General features: G+C 32.2%; 5 protein-coding genes and 1 long non-coding RNA gene across 6 annotated transcripts; 3 read left to right on the top strand and 3 right to left on the bottom strand.

Annotated features, from left to right (window-relative positions):
* Positions 1-4,793: 4,793 nt before the first annotated feature.
* Positions 4,794-5,737, bottom strand: LOC108815054 (uncharacterized). Its single transcript, XM_018587713.2, has one exon. It carries the CDS (start codon positions 5,711-5,713, stop codon positions 4,910-4,912), a length of 804 nt encoding a protein of 267 aa, XP_018443215.1. The 5' UTR covers positions 5,714-5,737; the 3' UTR covers positions 4,794-4,909.
* Positions 5,738-6,257: 520 nt separating this feature from the next.
* LOC108818249 (uncharacterized) lies at positions 6,258-7,002 on the top strand. Its single transcript, XM_018591153.2, has 2 exons — positions 6,258-6,390; positions 6,533-7,002. The coding sequence occupies exon 2, from the start codon at positions 6,561-6,563 to the stop codon at positions 6,834-6,836; it is 276 nt and encodes a 91-aa protein (XP_018446655.1). The 5' UTR covers positions 6,258-6,390; positions 6,533-6,560; the 3' UTR covers positions 6,837-7,002.
* A 33-nt stretch (positions 7,003-7,035) lies between these two features.
* LOC130494401 (uncharacterized) lies at positions 7,036-8,537 on the bottom strand. Its single transcript, XM_018591150.2, has 3 exons — positions 7,788-8,537; positions 7,358-7,655; positions 7,036-7,266 (listed from the first exon to the last, which is right to left on the bottom strand). Exons 1-3 carry the CDS (start codon positions 8,454-8,456, stop codon positions 7,199-7,201), a joined length of 1,035 nt encoding a protein of 344 aa, XP_018446652.1. The 5' UTR covers positions 8,457-8,537; the 3' UTR covers positions 7,036-7,198.
* A 4,440-nt stretch (positions 8,538-12,977) lies between these two features.
* Positions 12,978-15,005, top strand: LOC108816225 (uncharacterized). The gene has a single exon (XM_018588793.2). It carries the CDS (start codon positions 12,994-12,996, stop codon positions 14,698-14,700), a length of 1,707 nt encoding a protein of 568 aa, XP_018444295.1. The 5' UTR covers positions 12,978-12,993; the 3' UTR covers positions 14,701-15,005.
* Positions 15,006-15,492: 487 nt separating this feature from the next.
* Positions 15,493-16,428, bottom strand: LOC108816684 (uncharacterized). Its single transcript, XM_018589250.2, has 2 exons — positions 16,423-16,428; positions 15,493-16,352 (listed from the first exon to the last, which is right to left on the bottom strand). The coding sequence occupies exons 1-2, from the start codon at positions 16,426-16,428 to the stop codon at positions 15,594-15,596; spliced, it is 765 nt and encodes a 254-aa protein (XP_018444752.1). The 3' UTR covers positions 15,493-15,593.
* A 1,618-nt stretch (positions 16,429-18,046) lies between these two features.
* Positions 18,047-20,373, top strand: LOC108816603 (uncharacterized). The gene is made up of 3 exons (XR_001943887.2): positions 18,047-18,392; positions 18,866-19,400; positions 19,495-20,373. It is a non-coding gene; the product is annotated as an uncharacterized LOC108816603 (long non-coding RNA).
* Positions 20,374-20,396: the final 23 nt, after the last annotated feature.

The following is a 20,396-nucleotide window of genomic DNA, read 5'->3' as shown; positions in this document are numbered from 1 at the left end:
ACTTTGCGATCAACTAAATGCGTTTTCACAAAATCCTTATTCCTGTAATCAAATAGATTAAAAGGAGCTTTTCAGTAATTGACATAATCAACTTATAGTATATAATTTGGGCTGTGTTGTAAATCTCACCTTCCAATCATTAAAACATGCTTAGAAGCAAATGAAAGCAAGGAATCCATGATCTTAATTTATTTTATTGTTTCTTGAAGTATGATCTTAATTTGTTTTAGTTAGTTATGAGAGACAACTTGCAAAATGAGATTAAATCATGTAATACATCTAATCAAATTCCAAAAAAATATTTGTAATCCTATTATATCTTGCAATAAAATGACGTTAATTTACTGTCTGAATTCAAAGTAGATCAGACTTTCAAACTAATATAAAACCAAAATTGAACTAGATTAATACGGTCATTTATCATTTTTGGTATGGATACCTTTCCCGACCAGTATACGCAATTGTAGGTATCAACTATACGGTACATCATATATGTTTCTGTCATGCAGTAGTTCGATTTGTAGAATAGACCAACAAACTACCCTCACGTGCTACCATACATATATCGTCTCGGTACGGCGTGAACATCAGAAATGCTATATAGCCTATATATATTAAACATGATAAACTATATATAAAAGTGAGCATATGGATCTCTAGGTTTAATGATGATTTGGAGTGATCTATTATAAGTTTTACACCAAGATTATTAATGATGAATCCAGCATAATGCACTCATCTTTATTTTTTTGTGTGATGCACTCATTGATTCCACCATTTGGATGAGTTTCTCTCAAGAAACCGTAATCCCTTTGCTTTGCACCCAAGTGATCTTTTATTTTCTATTTCTTTATTATGATGTATTGATATGTTTGCTTCATATTATCTTATGAAGAGGAGCTAGACCAGATTTCGTATTCACTAACTTAGGTATGCTTAGAGGTTTATATGAATACTATGATAATACCTGCGCTTTTGCGCAGGGTGAACTTATATATTGAAAATATATAGTATTGACAAACTAAATATGTATATTTATTTGATTTTTTTTAATATGCATACAATTATGTATTTTAATATAGTCATTTATATTTTGGGCCGAACATTTGTAATTGTAATTATGGAACGAAATCTATTTAATTTATGATGAGTCCGATGGATTTAAGCTTAAAAAAAATTATCAACTTGTCTATACCTATAAAAACCGTAATGTAGCCATGAAGTGAACTTTTATTACAAAAACAGGTTCTACAATTAATACTTTACTATAACATCACTAAGAACTATTTTAATAATTTTAGAACCAGCAGCTTAGTATTTTTTTCAAAATCGAATTACTTTGACCTTAGTTTTTCACATAGTTTTGAACGGTTTCAACTGGACGACTAAATTGATGCAGCCAATTTTCTTACTCTAAGTTGCTAGCTGAATATATATATTATTTAATTTGAATATTTATTAAATAAAAATCTATATTAATACAATTTTATGATAATTTTTATTTTGTTATAACAAAACAAATTAAGAAATTGGTTAATGTGATTTTTTAATTTATATTATATGGTTAATGTGATTTTTTAATTTCTTTTAGTAATATAAAATTAGACAAATTAAGAAATTGGTTAATGTGATTTTTTTTAATTTATATTATATGTAGTTCCATAGTTTCTATTTAAGGAAAGTGGGAGAATTTTATTTTGTACACTATTTATCAATTTGATAGTTACTTTGATAAAAAAATATAATATAAATTAAGATGTACCCATCTATTTTTCTAAGAATAATTAATGATTATGAATAATAAATATATGATAACAATTTTTGTATCTTTCCTCGATTAATATATAAGGAATTAAACCATTGATCACAAATTTTCAAAGTGAGATTTTTTAAAAATTTATTAATTTATATTCATTTTAAAAATTCAAAATATAACATATATAGAAAAATCAAAATTTTCATTATTTGTTTAATTTGATTGTCTAATTTATTTTAATATTATAAATATAAAACAAAATGATAGAGGATGTATAAATTATTGTCAAATCTTTATTATTTAAAATCATTAATTAGCATATCTATTCGATCAGATTAGGTAATTCGTATGTTCTATTTAGAAATAAATGGAGAAAAATTTTATATTAATAATTAATGATTTTTTAAATTGGAACATCATGTTTTTCAATTTGAATGTAATGATGACACATAGTAACATTGAATATCTAATTGATTACCATATAAGCAAGGGATTTTTTTTAATTAGTACAAAATTGAGGTTACTATTTCTCAAATGTTTTTTCTTCAATATATAGGGGATTAATAATACACAAACTAATAAGTTGACGATAAAAACATGGGAAAATTCCATAAAAATACCGAACTAAATTTGTTAAGCTTTTTAATACCCAAACTTTTTCACTACCCAGTTTAATACCCCAACTAATTATTTTGCTCATTTTAATACTCAAACTTTTAACATTGTACCCTTTTTAATACCCAAACTTTATTTATTTAAATAAAAATACTAATAAGTTTCAAACAAAACGTAATAAAATCTCAAAATCTAAGAAAAAATATTAAAAATTCTAATTTTATTTTAAGATTTAGAAAAGAAGGTAGATAAACCATGGAAAATTTATTTTTTCAAAAAAATAAATGAATTTGAATGATAAAAATAAATTTTGTTTTTTATTTCAGAAAACAAACTAAATACAATATTTAAACCTTAGAAATTTTATTACAAAATTTAATATTTTACACTATTTAGTTATTTTTATTTCTCAAACACCAAAAAAATTTAGAATTTTCTGAGTTTATTTTGTAAATTTTAGAGATTTTTTAAAATTTTATTTGAAACTTATTGGTATTTTTATTAAAATAAATAAAGTTCGGGTATTAAAGTGGGCACAGTTTTAAAAGTTTGGATATTAAAATGAGCAAAATAATTAGTTGGGGTATTAAATTGGGTAGTGAAAAAGTTTGGGTATTAAAAAGCTTAACAAAATTTAGTTCGGGTATGTTTATAGAATTTTCCCTAAAAACATACATAGAAAAAGTAAAAGTATTCTTCTATCTCTTGTAATACAAAATTGAAGTTACTATTTTTCAAATATTTCTTTTTTAATATATAGAAAATTAATAATACACAAACTAATAAGTTGACGATAAAAACATACATGGAAAAAAGTAATAAGTATTCTTCTATCTCTTGTAATACGTGTGTTTGACCAAAATTAATTTACTGAAAATATTCTTTTAGGATCATAATTTGATCGGTATAAATTTGGGTTATTGTAAATCGAAAATTAGAACATGTACTCTGTTAAACATTTTTGGTCGGTGTCCCATTAAAAACCCATGTATAAAAAGTTATAAACAAAATTAAATCATATCCGACCATGCATAAATTTATATAATACAGAGAAAAGTGTGTATATAAGACCATAACTTTATAAATATTGAGGAGAATCTTTGTTAATATAAGTTATATAGTTTAACTTTAAAAACTTTCCTATACTAATTCCGGTAATATAGTAACTCCATGACAATGAGCACGTGATTGACACTAAAAAATATAAATGAATGCGTGATTGACAAAAAAGTCTCTTAAATTTAGAAATTCTTAGTAATTAAGAAAATTTGATATAACTCCCACTCAATATCTTTGCATTGAATAACTGAGTAAAATATTTTGTTGTCAATGTTCTTTTTCGAAAAGCCCACGAAGAATAGAAAACCATAGGTTTCAAATATTAATGTAATTATTTAATAGTGTTACCAATGACAATGTATTGTAAATAATCTAGATAAGAAAGGGTTGATATAAAATGAGGCTGAAAAAAACTCTCAAGTTGACACATAAGCAAATGGTATGCTTGTATTATACTTTAAAGGTTAATTTTTTATTTTGTTTCTTTTTTAATAAGAAAGGGATATGTGCGATGCCATGCTATATGATATAGAAAAAATATAGATATCATATAGTTAATACAATATCTATATTTAAGCAAACACATTAGTTAATACAATATCTATATTTTTTTAGAAAAAATCAAAATCTACACTTAACTAATTTTTGGAATATTCTTTCTCTATATACTATCAAACAAATAGGAATGTGTGGATTTAATCATAAATGCCAATTAAATTTAAACCAATATTTCACATACCTATTTATAAGGAACTAATCATTTTCTTGGAAACGATATGTTTACTTATCAAACCTTACACAATTTTTATTAATCATGTTAGCCCATATTTGTTACTGTTATATCATAATTACCCATTTACAATAATTGTATGATTAGGTGGGTTTAGTATATCATAATTGTTACAATGGATTGATAAAAAAACCTCAAAATGTATATATAATTTAAAATAATAAAGCAATTGGCCTATTTGATCTAATATAGTTTAGTAAATAACAATCGAAACAAATTTCAATTTTCTGTAAGAGACAAATTGTTCATATAAACTATAAAATTATATTAAACATTTATTAAATATTGATAGTAGTTAAAATATATACAATCAATAATCTATTAAAAATTTGAACAACAGTTTTAAAATATTCTCACACGGACGCGCGGATCAATCACAATCGGGTTAGCGGTGCGCTAGTGGCTTAGGCTTGCTTCCTTGGAGAGGAAGATAACTTTTCTTGTACTTTCCTCTGTAATCCTCTGTTCTTGATAGAAATATACTTGAGTTCTATCAGAAATTTAGTATATAATTGGCGGACAAACGTTTATATATTTTTTGGTAAATTTGTGGAAACATTAGCTTGGCACCAACATAGTAATGAAAATCAAACACTGAATCAAATTATGTAATAAGACTGAGAAGATATATGTACTTTGTTTTCTAGCAAATGAAACAAGACAAGAGTTGCAAATTAAACTTGGCAACGCTAGAACTTTAAAGTCATGATCATATTGCCTGACTGAAAGATCATCATACTCTTTACTCGATTCTCTTCCTTATCTCTTGCTTTCTCTTTTATTTTTAGAACTTTCATCTGAAACTTGTTGCTAGCCATCTCTTCTTTCTTCATAGTCACCAGTCTTTCTCCACTGATCTCACCGAGTAGCACTTTCCTCCTGAGATCTGGATTACTGCTGTCTCCCATATTGAAAAGAATGGATCTGTACTTTGCTTTTTGAGTCCCCTCGAAACAACCTAATTTCTCATACATGGCAGATTCAACCGACGCAGCCACGCTCCAAGAATCGCAAGAAACCACTCGTTCCTTCATCTCAACAACCACCACCTCGTTAGCTACTCTAGACAAGGACTTGTGAAGAATCCCACGCACTCTGTCTCGGTTAGAATCTCCCGTTGTCGAAATCTTCATCTCCTCCACAAGCTTCTTCTTGTGAACTCCATCACGACGTTGGCTCTGTTTCCCTTTATGAGAACGTGAGTTCTGTTTCTTTCCCGTGACGTAGAGATATCCGGTCCAGAGAGAGTAAAGAAGCGTTGCCTCGGATTGGATTGTAGGGTTCTTGTGATCCATCAAAAGGACGTGACTCTTTCCAATTTGAGGGTATTTGACCAACTCGCAAGCAAGGGACTGTGGAGCTTCTCTCAAACGAACCATAGCGTCGACACACCTTGAGACCGCCGGAGAAGAACTCTCACTGTCTCCTCTCGCAGCAGACTTTGCAGCTTTAGTTGCTACCTCAAACAGTTCCAAGAACTCTTGCTTCTCCATCCTTATCTCTCGTTCTTTTTGTGTGCTTAATCTTTGACCTCTCTCTCTCGACTGAAGAAATAGGGTTTGTAAGCAAACAAAAAGTGTTAGAGAATGCGATCTTATGTGTTTATATATATAGAGAGCGCATCTAAAAACCTAACTCCTGATAGATTTGGTCTCGTTCTGTTGTTTCTCTACTCGTTTACTTACTTGATACTCAAGTCTCTTCAAACTTTCTTTTTTTTGTGTTCTGTTTCTAGCCGCAATAGGATTTTCCATTTTCTTCAATATGTAAAAAAAAAATTCTTTCAAACCTTTATTAAATTAATATAATCTTCTTAGATAAAATTTTCAAATTCAATGTTGATTTTTGGTTCTGATCTACTTTATCTGGTTTAAGCACATAACTCGGCGGTTTAGAGATGGCTAATTAAACCAGAGATTGAAGACGGTTAGGCAAAAATTGGGAGCTGGTTTAGGAGAACCGAAATTGTATCTGATTTAATCAGATTATTCGGTGGTTTAAACCGAGCTGAGAGTTGGTTTACGAGAAGTAAAAATAAATCGGAACAGTGTGAAAAAAAGAAACTCAAAACCATTAAATTAGGGATTTGCCGTCTCTGTCGGTGATTGTTGATTTGGCTCCCCTGCTCGCTCGCCGCGCCGTCCGGTGAAACTCTCTCCCAGCTGTGAAGGCAAGTCAGAGTATCGAATTTTCATTTAGTTTCTGTTGAATTTAGCTATGTAATTGCTTGGGGGATGTATCATCTCTGTGGTGTTTAGTTCTTGCAAAACAGGTGCTCGACGAAATTACTCAATGAACATTTCCTCTTGCAGGGACAAATATTGTGTTCCAACTTTTGTCATGACGAGCCTGATATGGTTAACAGCAGAAGAGGCTGCAAAGAACAGAGGAAAAGTTCTTTCCTTGTATCGCCAGTTACTGAGGAGCATTAACTCGCCGAAGCTGCAGCTTAGTTACGCGTCGAGACTCGCCAAGAAAGCTGAGGTTAAGACCATTTTCTTGTTTGGCTCCGAGGAGGTTTCTAAACACAACGTTGCTGATCTCATCCGTACCGGTGAATATGCTCTTTCTCAGTTGAAACAAGGCAAGATCCCAAACAACACTACTCAGTATTGAGCCCATGTTGTTTGTTTCCATTGGCATTTTGAGCATAGCACTCTTCAAGTGTCAATGCATTCACAAACGGTGTGACGCTCTTCTTCTTTTTTTTCTTTTTTTGAAAACATACTTTGATTCTGCTTTACTGTACAACGTTTTGGCTCAATGCAGTTTGAATAAACTAGTGATTACTTTGTAATAAATATGATTCACATAATGCCATAACTCATGTGAATTATAAATAGTGGATCATTAAGGGTTTCACAAAATTGTTTAATTGTAATTCGACAAGGACATAGTGGATCATTATTCTACAAAAACTTATAAAAGAAAATTGTCAGCTCAAAAGCTTTCCACTAGTCGTCGTCAATAAGCAGCTCTCATTCTGAGTTGGGCTCTTCTTCTAGCTTCTGAGGCTTTCGATTTCCAATCTGTGGCCGTCTCATAGCTAAATCAAACAAACAAAGATGAAGAAATCATTAGTCACAAGTTTCCTTTCTTGTCTTTGTATCTTTAAATGAAATGAAATATAAACTCACATTTAAGAGCTGACCCGGCAAGACAAGTAAGCCTCGATTTAGTGTTTGTCTCGGCTAATGGTTTTGCACTCTCTTTAGCAGCCATTCGCATGTCCCAAACACGTATGATCCCATCAGAAGATGCAGAAGCAACCAAGTACGGATCTTCCGATGAACCGTCACTTTCATTCCTTGTAAGCGTGACAACACCCTTGATACGAGCTGGGTGAGCGTCTTGTATGGAATAAGCAAGCTTCCCGCTATTTGTGTCCCAAGCTGTTATAGCCCGATCCTCACCAGCTGTAAACAGAGTCCCACTCTGTTCCAAATCAAGCAAACCACATAAAAATGAGATCTTTTTTCAGCTAAGAATCTCAAAGTTACTTACTTTACTTTAAGACATGTACAAATTCTCAGACACAAGTTAATATAGAGACAGAGAGAATCTCACATCTCCAGGAGAAGCACAGAGTATACGCTTACGGCTACCATTATCAAGCTCGAGAAGAAGCTTAGCATCCTCAGACTGATGAACACCAACTTTACTATTCACCACCATGAAGAACCTCTCCCCACTCGGATCAAACTTGACAAGACTCGCCTCGTGCCCCAACCTACAACAAAAACTCCTCTTCCCTCTCACGAGGTTCAACATCGCAAAGCACTCGTCACGGTACACAGCCAAGGCGAGCTTCCCGGAAGGGTGAATCGATAGATCGTTGACGGCCTTCTTGTGAGGACGAAAGGACTTGAGGAGGACGAAAGGGTCCGTGTCGAAGATGGCGACGGAGCCGTCGGCGGCGGCGGAGATGAGATTGCGAGGGAAGGAGAGGGAGGAGGGGGTGTAGAAGGAGAGGGCGGTGATGGAAGCGGCGTGGTTGTGGTCGAGGAGAGAGCCGAGGGAGGAGGCGGAAGGGAGGTCGTAGAGGTGGATCGTGTCGTCGGAGCCGCCGGAAGCGGCGGCGGGACCGGAGCAAGCGACGGTGGTGATGGAGGAGATGTGGGAAGGGTAGGAGAAGAGAGGGGAGAGGGTTAGGGTTTGAGTGTCGGCGTCGTGGTTTGTGGGTTTGAGCTTGAAACCCCATATGAATCTCTCGTAGGAGCCTGCGATGATGCTCATTGCTCTCTCTCTCTCTCTCTCTCTCTCTCTCTCTCTCTCTCTCTCTCTCTCTCTCTCTCTCTCTCTCTCTCTCGAGTCTCGAAACAGCTGCTAGGGTTTTAGGACCGATCTATTAACTAATTTTACTTGCTTGGTGTTGTGTCGTGTTGTGTCATAAAATGTAATCATAAATCAAACCAGAGACTAAACCGATTAGATTTGTAGTTCTTTAGTTGGTCAAAAAAAAAAAGATGTGTGGTTCTTTCTTTTAAGTCGGCCATTAAAAAAGAAAAGGCCCATTGAGAACATAACCTAATTTATAACAAAACCCAACTTAATACCCATGCAATTGAGATGATGATAAGCAAAAATGAAATGCCACGTATATAAAGAACAATTAGATTTTGACATACACGGATGTATTTTTTATAAGATATATTGCTATTTATTTTCCATGTCAATATTAAAGTTGGACAAATTAAAAACCCGAATCCAAAAGATCGATTCGATCTCGATCCAAAAAAAGTACCAAACCGAATTGAAATTAATTAAATATTCAAATTATTCAAAATTTTGGTATTCAGAAAACTAAATCCAAATCTGATCTGAAAGTATTTCGGATACCTGGATATATCTGAAATACATTCATATATTTATATATATTATTTTTTAGATTTAGTGTGTATAAAACATCCATAATATATATTGTACTTTTAAGTTGGTTTAAATAATTGATAATATATATAAATAGTCAAATGTAAATATCTAAAATAGTTAAAGTATGTTCAAAACACCAAAAATATTTACAATAATTATTAATCCTCTCCAAATATTTAAATGAAACCAATTTATATGTTAAGTTTAGGTATTCTGACATATGTTATTCAAATTTATATGTAATATATTTTTTTTTATATTTTGAGAAATTAAAGTATATAATGATTTTTTAAAATAATTTAAATGGGTAATCCGAACCGGAACAAACCCGCAAATATCCAAATCGAATCCGAACCAAAATTTAGAAATATCTGAATGATACTGAAATCTTTGACCCCGGGAACTCGAAACCCAAACAGACCTGAGCCAAACTCGAATGGGTACCCGAACGCCTACCTCTAATTCACAATTTATTTTTTTTCCTTTAAAAATAGAGCAAACATATAATTAATAGTATTTTATATGCACTATCATATAAATAATCACATGTATTATATTTTTAAAATTTAATGTGAAATATAAAAAATTATAATTTAAGTTGGTATATGAAATTTGACTTTTTATTGTAATTTTCTTTTATATATACTACGTGATTTTTCCGTGCTCATGCACGGGTATAAATATTTATAAAGTAAATACATTATAATATTTTATTTAGATTATGATAGTTTAATAATATTTTTAAAAATAATTAATTATTCTGTTATTTATATTGTAAAACAATATGCATGGTTTGTTTTAAATAACATTGTGTTATTAGATTATAATTATGTATATATAATATCTCGACTATTTGGTTATTATTTGAATATATAGATAACATTTACTTTTTACGATTCAACTAAGATATTTTGTTATACCGATTAAAATTTTGATTAATTTTGTTATTTTCATATATTTTGATTCTTGCCTTAGATTTGTATATGTATATTTTTAGTAGGATTATTTATAATTTAATATATGTTGTTTTGAAAATAAAATAGTAAAAGTAAACTAAAGTGTTGATCGGTTCAAAGTTACATCTTAATTATAATAGTTGGTTAATATATTTGTAGTATTATTTGATAATTTCATATTTATTTAGTATAATGTTGAGAACAAATGAGAATATATTATTTTTATTTAATGTTACTTTGTATAAAATAAGTTGGATTGGTCTAGTTACTCATTTGTGGGTATATTGTGTTATATATTTTCGTTAAATTCAAGTATAACTATTTCTAATCTAATTCAACCAAATAATATTTATTGTATTCATTGCATTAGTTTGGTTTTAATCTTAGATGTGTATATATATTTATGAATTGACTATTTGTAAATAGCCCATTACTATGTTAATTTTATCAAAACTTGGTAATTTGGAATATGTTAATTATCACAAATAAAATTATAAAATAAAGTGATGATAGGTACAGAATTGCTTAAAAATATAATTGATACATTCTAAAAAGGAATATTAATTCTTTATTTTAATATCAAGATTATTTTTCAAAAATTTCCTTTTTAAGAAATCAAATTATATATAAAAATTATTTTCGGTTTAAGTTTATAAATATTTTTTTATTCATTAAAGATATCTTATTTTATGCTATTTAAATTATTTAAATAAAATGCTTAATACTTTTAAAAATATATGTTATATTGTTAATATTATTTTTAAAAAGGGAAGATTATTTTTTTTTACTTTAAAATCAAGATTATTTTATGAAATTTCCTTATTATTAATTACACTATATATAAAGATATTTTCGTTTTTAAATTTATAAATTTTCTTTATATATAGGTTATTTGAAGAAAAAAGAAAAAGGAAACCTAAATAGAAAAGAAAAAATAGAATAAATATTTAATAATGATAATTAGATATATTTGATTCATTAAGGGTATCATCGTAATCAACCATCGTAAGAGTTAACGTGAGCGCGACACATAGGAAACTGACTTCTCAAATAATATTATAGAGATTGTAATTTTTTTAATAACGGTTATTGAAAAATATTTTACTAAAAATAAAATATTTGAATATATGTATATGTTGAATCAATTTTTGATATAAATCAACTTTAAATTATTATTTTGATTTGAAATATATATATATATATATATAAAGTTTAAATTTTGTTTTATGATTATTTTAGACAAATGATATTTTTAAATAATTTTGTATATTTTAAAGTTGGCTCAAATAGATAATTTCTCATAATATAATAGATTTTCAATTTTTCTTAATAACATAAATTCATTTTTTCTTAATATAATGCTATCTATATTTCCAAATAACATTATATTTTTTTTAAATTGCTATTAATGTTTCCAAACAATTCTATTTTTTTTAAATTGATGTCCAAGTTTCCAAACAAACATCTTTTTAAAATTGTTATCCATGTTTTCAAACAAACCTAATTTATACATCAGTTTTAATAATATATATATATGTTCACTCACCCCTATAGTGAATTGTTAAATTCACAACACTTTTCATGGCCAACCAAAGTGTCATGTACTATGATTTGTTAAAAATACAATAAATTAAAAAATAAACAGCTGAAAAAAAGAACACCGATATTAACGTGTAAAACTCTAAACTCTAAAAATCTAAAGTTTAAACCTTAAATCTAAAACAATAAATCATAAATCTTAAACCTTAACCATCAATCCTAAACGTGAAACTCTAAATCATAAACCTTAAGTCCAAAATATTAAATTTGAATTCTATACCGTAAATCCTAAACTCTAAACTCAAAACTCTAAACCATAACCCTAAATTATATAAACATTAAATTCTGAACTCTGAATTCTAAACCAAAAATCTTAAATTCTTAACCAAAAATCTTAAATTCTTAACCCTAAATCCATCAGTTGTTTAGAGTTCAGGATTACGATTTAGACTTTTTTGTTCAAGGTTTAAGATTTAGAGTTTAGGGTTTAGGATTTAGAGTCTTGAGTTAGGCTTTAGGGTTTAGATTTTGGTATTTAGAGTTTCTTGTTAAGATTTAGGGTTTAGATTTTAGAATTGAGATTTATGGTTCAGAGTTTTGGGTTTATGATTTAAGATTTTTTGTTTATGATTCAGAGTTTAGGTTTTTAGAGTTAAGAACTTTGCAAACGGCTCGGTGTTGTTTTTTCTTTCAGCTATTTTTTAAAAATTTTATTTTCTTTTTAATAAATCTTACTTGTTGTAAAAGCTTTATAGCCGCATGATTAAGGTTTAAAGGTTTCTACATCCAGGTCTAGGTTCGAGTTCCAGGTCTTAGATTCTCATAAAGTAGGTAGTATTTTCAGCTGTCGAATCGTTTATGTAATTTTTTCATAATTGTAAATGTAATATATCTGTTGATCATATAATACAACAATAAAAAGATGTATAAAAATATTATTTCGGAAAAAGATATTTATTTAAACTATGTGCGGGTGTAGATTAAAATTTTAATAAACTAAATATAATCTCAATATAAATGATTAATTTATATTTTTAAAAAATTGAATAAAAATAATTAAATAAATATTCATGTAATAAATATTTTTCAAAAATTATTATATCTGCGCATTGCACAGGAAGACACCTAGTATAGTTGTATAAACGTGCATAAGTAAATAAAATAAAACTGAATAACTTGTTTCCCTCAGCACTTGCTTTTTCATTCAGAAATGAATAATCAAAACTTGAGACTCTAAAAGAATCTCATTCTTGCTTTGTTGTGAAGAAGTTTGAAATGAACAAAAATTGCAATACTTGGCGTGATATGTTGTCGACATATAAACTGTTTCCAGTGTATATATATACCATATTAGTTGTTGTAATAAGTAAACATTAAATCTTCAGACCAAAACAATAACCTAACCCATGGATCCTCTTAACCATGTTCGTTCATGTCATTTCTTGTGTCCAAAAGAACGATATGAAAAAGATAAAGAGCATACAAAACTGGCAAAAACTAAAGGGCGAAGCTTTCAGTTTAAATATCGCATTGTCAAAACTTCCTGTTTCAATGAAAACTCCAATAATGTCCACTCTTTATTTCATCGCAGCAAAAAAATGGATGAAGAAAATAAGAAATATTACGCAACAGGTTGTGAAGGTTGTCACTGCAAGATCGATACAGATACCTATTACTTCTGCAGCTACTGCAATGGTGCATATCACAAAGAATGTGTTGAGTCTCCTTCTATTTACCATTCCTCTGATCATCCAAAGCATCCTCTTCAACTTCTCTGGTCTGAGCGATACCCTAATCCAAGATGTTTTTCTTGTCAAGATTACACTTTTTCTTGTCTATTCTACTATTGCCTTATTTGCAATTTTGCACTTGATGTTATTTGCTCAAGAAAACCAACATCCCTTACTATAGATAATCCTAAAAGGCACAAGCATACCCTCCATTACTTTCCCAGGAAATCTACTTTGGCTTGTGATGTTTGTGGATTAGTGGATGATGATTATTCCCACTTATTATACGCATGTCTCCTATGTGATTTTTTTGTTCATAAAAGGTGTATCGACTTACCATATCTTATAAAGGTATCTCGTCACAATCACCGTCTCGCTTTTACTCCTAGTAACCCTTTCAAGGAGTCGGCTGATTGTGGAGTTTGTTATCAAAAGATAGACATAAACTACGGAGAATATTCTTGTGTGAAAGGATGCGTTTATTCAATGCATTCTAGATGTGCACTACGACGTGACGTGTCCGACGGGAAAGAACTTGAAGGGGAGCCTGAAGAAACATATGAAAATACTAAATTGTTTGAAGATAAAGGTGATGGAGTTATACTGCATCAGAGCCATCCTTGTCATCTAATAAAACTTGAAAAACAATTCCATGACGAAAACAAGCATTGTCACGCGTGCATGATTCCGTTCTTTGATGATGGCAATGTGTATCGTTGTATGCAATACTGTGATTTCATTTTACATGAATCATGTGCATATATTCTTCGAGTCAAACAGTTTATGCTACACATTCATCCATTGATTCTAGAGCTCGGTTATACCACAAGTTGCTTCATGTGTAAGAAATGTGGACGTTACTCATGTGGTTTCGCGTATGTGTGTCCGATCGAGGGCTGTGATTGGAAGTTAGACACGCTTTGTGCTTCTATATGTGACCCATTCAATCATCACTCTCATCCACATCCCTTGTTCATAACTTGTGATGAATACTCAAGCAGGCTGTGTTCCATTTGTCATTTATGGCAAGAACAACCTTTAAATTGTATTGAATGTCGTTTTGTTCTTTGCTTTCTTTGTGCTACTCTACCACATAAAGCGAGGTACAAGCATGATGAGCATTTGCTCGTTTTTTCTTACAACGAAGATGCAGATGGTGATGAACTTTACTGGTGCGAAATATGCGAAGAAGATATACATATACAGGAAGGATTATATGCATGCAACGAGTGTAAAGTCAGCCTCCACGTCGACTGTCTATTGGGAAGGGATCCATATATGAAATCCGGACAAACTGTTGTTACACGTGACAAGGAAACGATTCAGTATCTTCCAAACACTTATCCAACGCGAACTATATGCAAAACTTGCGGAAGGCATTAATGTCCATACAAAGTAAATATAAAGACATCTAGTGGAGACTTATTCTGCTCTTCTCGTTGCTATGCGGCTATGCCTATGAATAAATAACACTTCTTTCGTTGAGAGTAATGTTGTTTCGAAATCAATCCAACGATAATCTCTAGGTATTTAGAGATTTCTTTATAGGTTAAGCTGTATAAAACAATGTTATCCGAATAGTCTCGTGTGTTATTTTTAACTATCATTTACATAGCTCATGATCGTTAACTATATGTAACCACCTCGACAAACAAAAGAACGAAAAAATATTTGGATTCCCAGTCTCAATATTAGTGACTTGTTGTCTCTTTTTCCATTGTTGATGCAATAACTCATTTGTGAGCTTAGTATTGGGTCCATTTAAAGCATGGGCACATTTTCTCCCGATTTCGCAAAAGGCATATGATCAGCAGTCTAGCAACTGTGCTAGACATGGGTGACACGACAGAGAGAGAGCAAGCTGTTTCATGCCTTTTGATTCTGTTTAATGGGAGAGAGAGTGTTGTATCCCGATGGTGCTTCGAGAAGGTGTGACACCATCGTTATTGCCAATCTCAGTGAACGGAACTTTCGAGAGGCAGAAAGAAGTCTCAGAAGCTTCTAATGATGATGTTTAGGGAACACAAATATTAACATAACTACACAAGCCTCTTCAAAGCATCCTTAAAATCCTATCATGTTTCTATGTTTTGTACAAAACACACAAGGATTGTTGTAGAATACGATAATTACAAAGATATGAACATAAAAGTTACCAAAGTCGACAAGGACAAGATAGTTTTTATTGGTTTGTGTTGTTGTTGCTGCTGTTGTGAAACCCATCCTTATAATTGCTACAGATAACAAAAAAAAAAGACAAAAGACTTAAAAAGAACTCATGTAGTGGTCTCACAGGAATCAGAACGAGAGCAAGTGAGCGAATCAGCGCTTCTGCTACTTCTTTTGATTGGCTTCGTGATCCAACCGTTCTCAAACATTTCCAAAATAGGATCTCCGCCGCCGCCGCCGCTGCTGCTGCTACGACCGGTGCTTCCCCCACCATCTTCTCCGCTGCTTCCTCTCTGTAACGCCTCCTTGTACGTCACTTTCTTCCCCTCTTCCTCCTCCTCTACAAAGTTTGATCCTGTTCTGCTGAAACTCCTATACACCGTGATCTCTTTCTCATTCGCCCCCTTGTTCTTATCTCTCCAACGTTCCAACACGTTCACAAGAGAATCAAGGCAATAAATAGCGTGAAGCAGCATCCAGTCTAGCCACGCGGCTCTGCTCATCAAACATGGAAGCTTCTCAAGAACCGCGTCGAGTTTCTCGGGGAGAGACTCTGATGCGATCAGCATTTCGGAGATCTTTAGGAAGGCGAAGGTGGAAGAAGGGAAGTAAGTTTCGACCGTGTCTTGCGCCGCAAGGATGTGATCGTCGGCTACATAGAGAATGGATAGAAGGTGACGATGGAAGGGACTTGTCATGGACGACAAGAAGAGAAGGAGCTGGAAGAGTTTTTGGACAAGGAAAGAGGCTGGATTCTTCGGAGTCTTGGTTCTTGTGTAAACGACGCGAGCCGTGGCGAGTATGGTAGCACCAGAAGTCTCAAGAGGACGAGGACGAGGTCTTGACCTCCTTCTTGCTGGTTTGTCCTGCTAAAAACATACATTTGAATATTAACCGACATGGCAAGAAAACAGGAACAAAGAGAGAATTACATACCATCATTTGGGGAATGAATGCTAATGCAGATTGAGATGAAAATATTTATTTTCTGAAAATTTTGAGAATATTTATTTGTGAGGATTTTATATGTACCCGTTATAACCGTCAGGGGAAAAGTGAGCGGTTAGTCTTGATTTCAGCTGGAGCGCTTTTTGAATTAGCGGTTACGCTTTTTCTCTCTGTCTTCGTACCTTAATGCTTTTTGTCCAGCCCACTGGCCCATATTTGTGCGGATATTGGGTTGGTCGTTGAATTTGTCTAGTTGGATGATAAGAACAAACAAGTGAACATCCACAATTACTTGTTTTTCAACAAAAACTATACTAATCTTAATCAGATTCCAAACCCGGTGGCTAGCTCGGTGGAACTAAATCAACTTAGACCATATAACACCACTTGTAAACTTGTCAACCATTGTGAACAACCATAATTACTTTCTTTTTTTAAAAAAAAACCCATTATGGTTTTTTTTGGTAAAAACCATAATTACATCATTACAAATAAAAAGTATTTTAAATAAAACTTGAGTAAGTTTTAGTTAGGTAAATAACTTATCTACTGGACACATAGAGGTTCATCCTTATAATGTTTTAGGACTGGCCGCAACTAAAGCAAAATTTATTAATGAAAATTTTAAAAGGATTTTGACTACTTTTGTCTAATGAACTGTAATATCACTATCATATTCATAGCTAGTATATTAAAGACACTGAAAAATCAATTGCAAGTAGTAAACACAACAACAACAAAGCAACAACAAAAGTAGTAAACACAACCAGAACTTTCTACATAAACCACTACGCATGTTTCTTGTCATCTTGTGATGTCTTTGTAATCGCAGTAGCTTTTCAACGATTACTGTTCAACTGTAATTCCAACTACCACCAATAAATATATCAACATGTCACCTAACTACATTTTAATTGCATAATCTTATCTCAAAACAATTTCTGAAGCAGACAAAGTTTATTTGGAGAAAAGAATGTGAATCATGTGAAATCTTGCAGCTGCATTTAGATATGGGCTTCGTGTTCCTCGTAAAATGCCAGCCCACGCTCTATTTGAACAGATCAGGCAAATACTATTTTTGTTTATTTATTTTTATTCTTATGACGTAAGAAAATATAATAATGGTAATATACTCAATAGTTTAAAAGATGGGATCTGATTCACAAGGACTGAAACAACGCAAGATTTGACCTCCTTCTAAGTTTTTACAATAAACAAAGAAAAACGTTGCTGGTATTAAAAGAAAAAGAAATCGAAGCTTAGATAATACCTGCACTGCAGATCATACATACATCATAATTATTGGTCATAAGTCATAACTAATAGGATATGTTTTTTTATTTAACACCATTACGAGTGGAAAATACTATCATATTAATAAACAGAAATCATGTATACTTGTGTGGTCAACCCTAATCAAATGCCAAATGGTGTATACTATAATAAACTGAAAATCAGCATATATCTATTTATATAAAGAATTGCGCCGCATAGGATTTCACCTAGGAAAGTCATTGCACGAGGGGATGACACGTGTCCGGCGCCTTCAACGCACCGTATCATTTAATCTTAGCATTATAGGCTCGATCGTTAACGTGTGGGGGCTGAAAATTTTGAGTCTGTATCTGGCCCAAATAGAACGGCATAATCGATAAAACAAAGTTCGTCTCTCCTCTTCTCTCTGCGTGTGACGGCGATTTGGTGACCTTTGCGCTTCATCTCGCTAGCTGAAACGGTTCGAGTGATGGTATTCAATCAATGCATCCACTTTCTCATCATCAATGAAGATATCTTGCCTCCCCCCATTAACCGCAGCTACTGTATATTATATGGTGTCAAGGTTCTCAAGAGAAATTACATATTTTTTTCGAACAGAGGAGTCGGAGAGCATCACCGGCGTCGTCTTCTTCCACATACGGTGGTAAAATCAAGATCTTTGATTGTCGCTAAAATCCCAGGTATTACCATCCAATCATACCTTGAGAGAACAATGTTTTCTAATACTGTTTTTTATATGTTTCCCAGTAATTACATAAATTTGTATATGGCAAAATAAGTGGATTAGAGACATAGGATTTTAACAGAATAGAGTTAGAATTCCTGTTTTTGATGGGATTCAATAGAATTGATGTGGTTTGATCAATAGAAAGAAGATCAGTCATATGTAAAGATCATACTTGCATTTCACCTTAGAAAACCTTTGGAGTTGTTTTCATCACAATGAATTCTATAAAGTTTCGTATTTTACCTAAACCACTTTGAAAATATTAACATTCTATATTGTGCAATACTTTACCTATAAGAGCAATTTTTCTTGCATGTGTACCAAGTTAGATTATACTCTTGGATTTATTTGATTTCATTCAAGGCTATTGTTTCTGCATTGACTCGACCATTATACCTCTTCAAGGAATTTTCCTAATTTTTACAGTCTACCTTCGTCCAAGATTCTACCGGGGCTCATTGACTCAAAACTTTGAAGCACCTGCTGAAGGAAGGTGCCATCTGTGAGCTACGCGTATTCAACTTCACACGAAGTAACGACCACTTCAAATCCACTGACTCACCAGTTTCCCTTTGCTTCAACAACCAGACCAAATTTGTGGAGCTTATGAAGACTACTGTCTTTATTCTACAGAAAAGTTCAGGTTTCATAAATATAAGCAGCTCATACAAACGTGGATTTTCCGAGTATTTGTTTCTGATCTTGGTTTTTCACGTCAATGACATTTTTTGGGTTTAATAATTGTGCATCCGTATTCAACCTTTGTTACCAAAATTTTCTGCAGAAATTTTTCGAGTTGTTTGTGGCATCAGGAACACCTACAACGAAGAATTTCAGGTCATCAAACGTATTATTCAATAACCCGACACTACTTCATTGTGACGAAGGACAGCTTCCAGCTAATTAAATTCTTAATTCTTGGAAAATTTTAAAGATCTTTTCTTCTTGACTACTAGACTTGGTAAGGATCCAATTTCTAATATTTTCCTGCACATGATTCCTATGCCGCAACATAATCTGAGGTTTGTGCTTCGTTTGGTGGTCTGTGTAAACAGTATATCTGTTGTTTCATCCTTAAGACGTTTGGAGAACACATAGCTAGCAAGACAAAAACTGAACCAAGATTTAGACACTATACACACCTATGTTTATGCTTTGTATCCATCCATTCTCTGCTCTACAAACCTGGACTTACAAATATAGCTTGAATTGCCATTTGTCAGATTCACTAAGATCCACAAACACTTTTTCATTACCAAAGTTAGTTTTCTCAAACTTAAGATTGTCAATACACCCCAACTTTACCGACAATTCTGAATGGTAAATAATCAACAACATCAAGTGTATACATTTGAACATTAATACTTTCTTATTCTTGCATAAAGCTTCTCTGAAAGCCATCACAAGAGGCTCAAAAACAGCTCTCTGTTATATCAGTGAGAACGGTAGAAAAATCTGCAGAGACTACCTGTATGAAAGCTGATGCAGAGAAAAGAAATTTGAAGCAATGGAAGTTCAGAAAGTGGAAGAGGTATTCGTTTCAGAATTTTCTTATTTGTAGCTTGGATTTTGAAACTGAGATTATGCTTAATGACTTCTGTGGGAAATCACGTAGTGAACAAAAAAAAATCTTTTTCCACACGGCAGGACCGGCCCTGAGCAATGCGTCATGAAACATTTGCAACAGGCCCCCGAAATTTTTGAAGAAAATTACATAGACATAAGCCCCCAAAATTTTTTTTAAGCCTCCAAATTGTTTTTTTACATAGATAGTGCAACAGGTCCCCAAAATCTGAGGGCCGGCCCTGCACACGGTCAGCTAGAGAAAAGTTGTTGATTGAGGTATTTAAAGTTTAAGCAGCAAAATTATAGAGGTATGGAACAGATATGAGAACACTACAAACGGAAAAAAAAAATCAACAACCATTTGGTAATTTGGTCATGTTATAACTTCCTT

Source organism: Raphanus sativus, chromosome 7, assembly GCF_000801105.2.
Source record: "Raphanus sativus cultivar WK10039 chromosome 7, ASM80110v3, whole genome shotgun sequence".
Lineage (NCBI taxonomy): Eukaryota > Viridiplantae > Streptophyta > Magnoliopsida > Brassicales > Brassicaceae > Raphanus > Raphanus sativus.
The sequence above is the reverse complement of the archived record's forward strand: the minus strand, read 5'-3'. Positions and strand labels throughout refer to the sequence as shown.

Excerpts from the sequence above, each read along its gene's own strand:
- LOC108815054 (XM_018587713.2), bottom strand. The coding sequence starts at position 5,713 with ATGGAGAAGCAAGAGTTCTTGGAACTGTTTGAGGTAGCAACTAAAGCT.
- LOC108818249 (XM_018591153.2), top strand. The coding sequence starts at position 6,561 with ATGACGAGCCTGATATGGTTAACAGCAGAAGAGGCTGCAAAGAACAGA.
- LOC130494401 (XM_018591150.2), bottom strand. The coding sequence starts at position 8,456 with ATGAGCATCATCGCAGGCTCCTACGAGAGATTCATATGGGGTTTCAAG. Across the intron at positions 7,656-7,787 it reads TCTGTGCTTCTCCTGGAGAT|AGTGGGACTCTGTTTACAGC; the intron begins GTGAGATTCTCT and ends GATTTGGAACAG. Across the intron at positions 7,267-7,357 it reads TGCCGGGTCAGCTCTTAAAT|CTATGAGACGGCCACAGATT; the intron begins GTGAGTTTATAT and ends TGTTTGATTTAG.
- LOC108816225 (XM_018588793.2), top strand. The coding sequence starts at position 12,994 with ATGGATCCTCTTAACCATGTTCGTTCATGTCATTTCTTGTGTCCAAAA.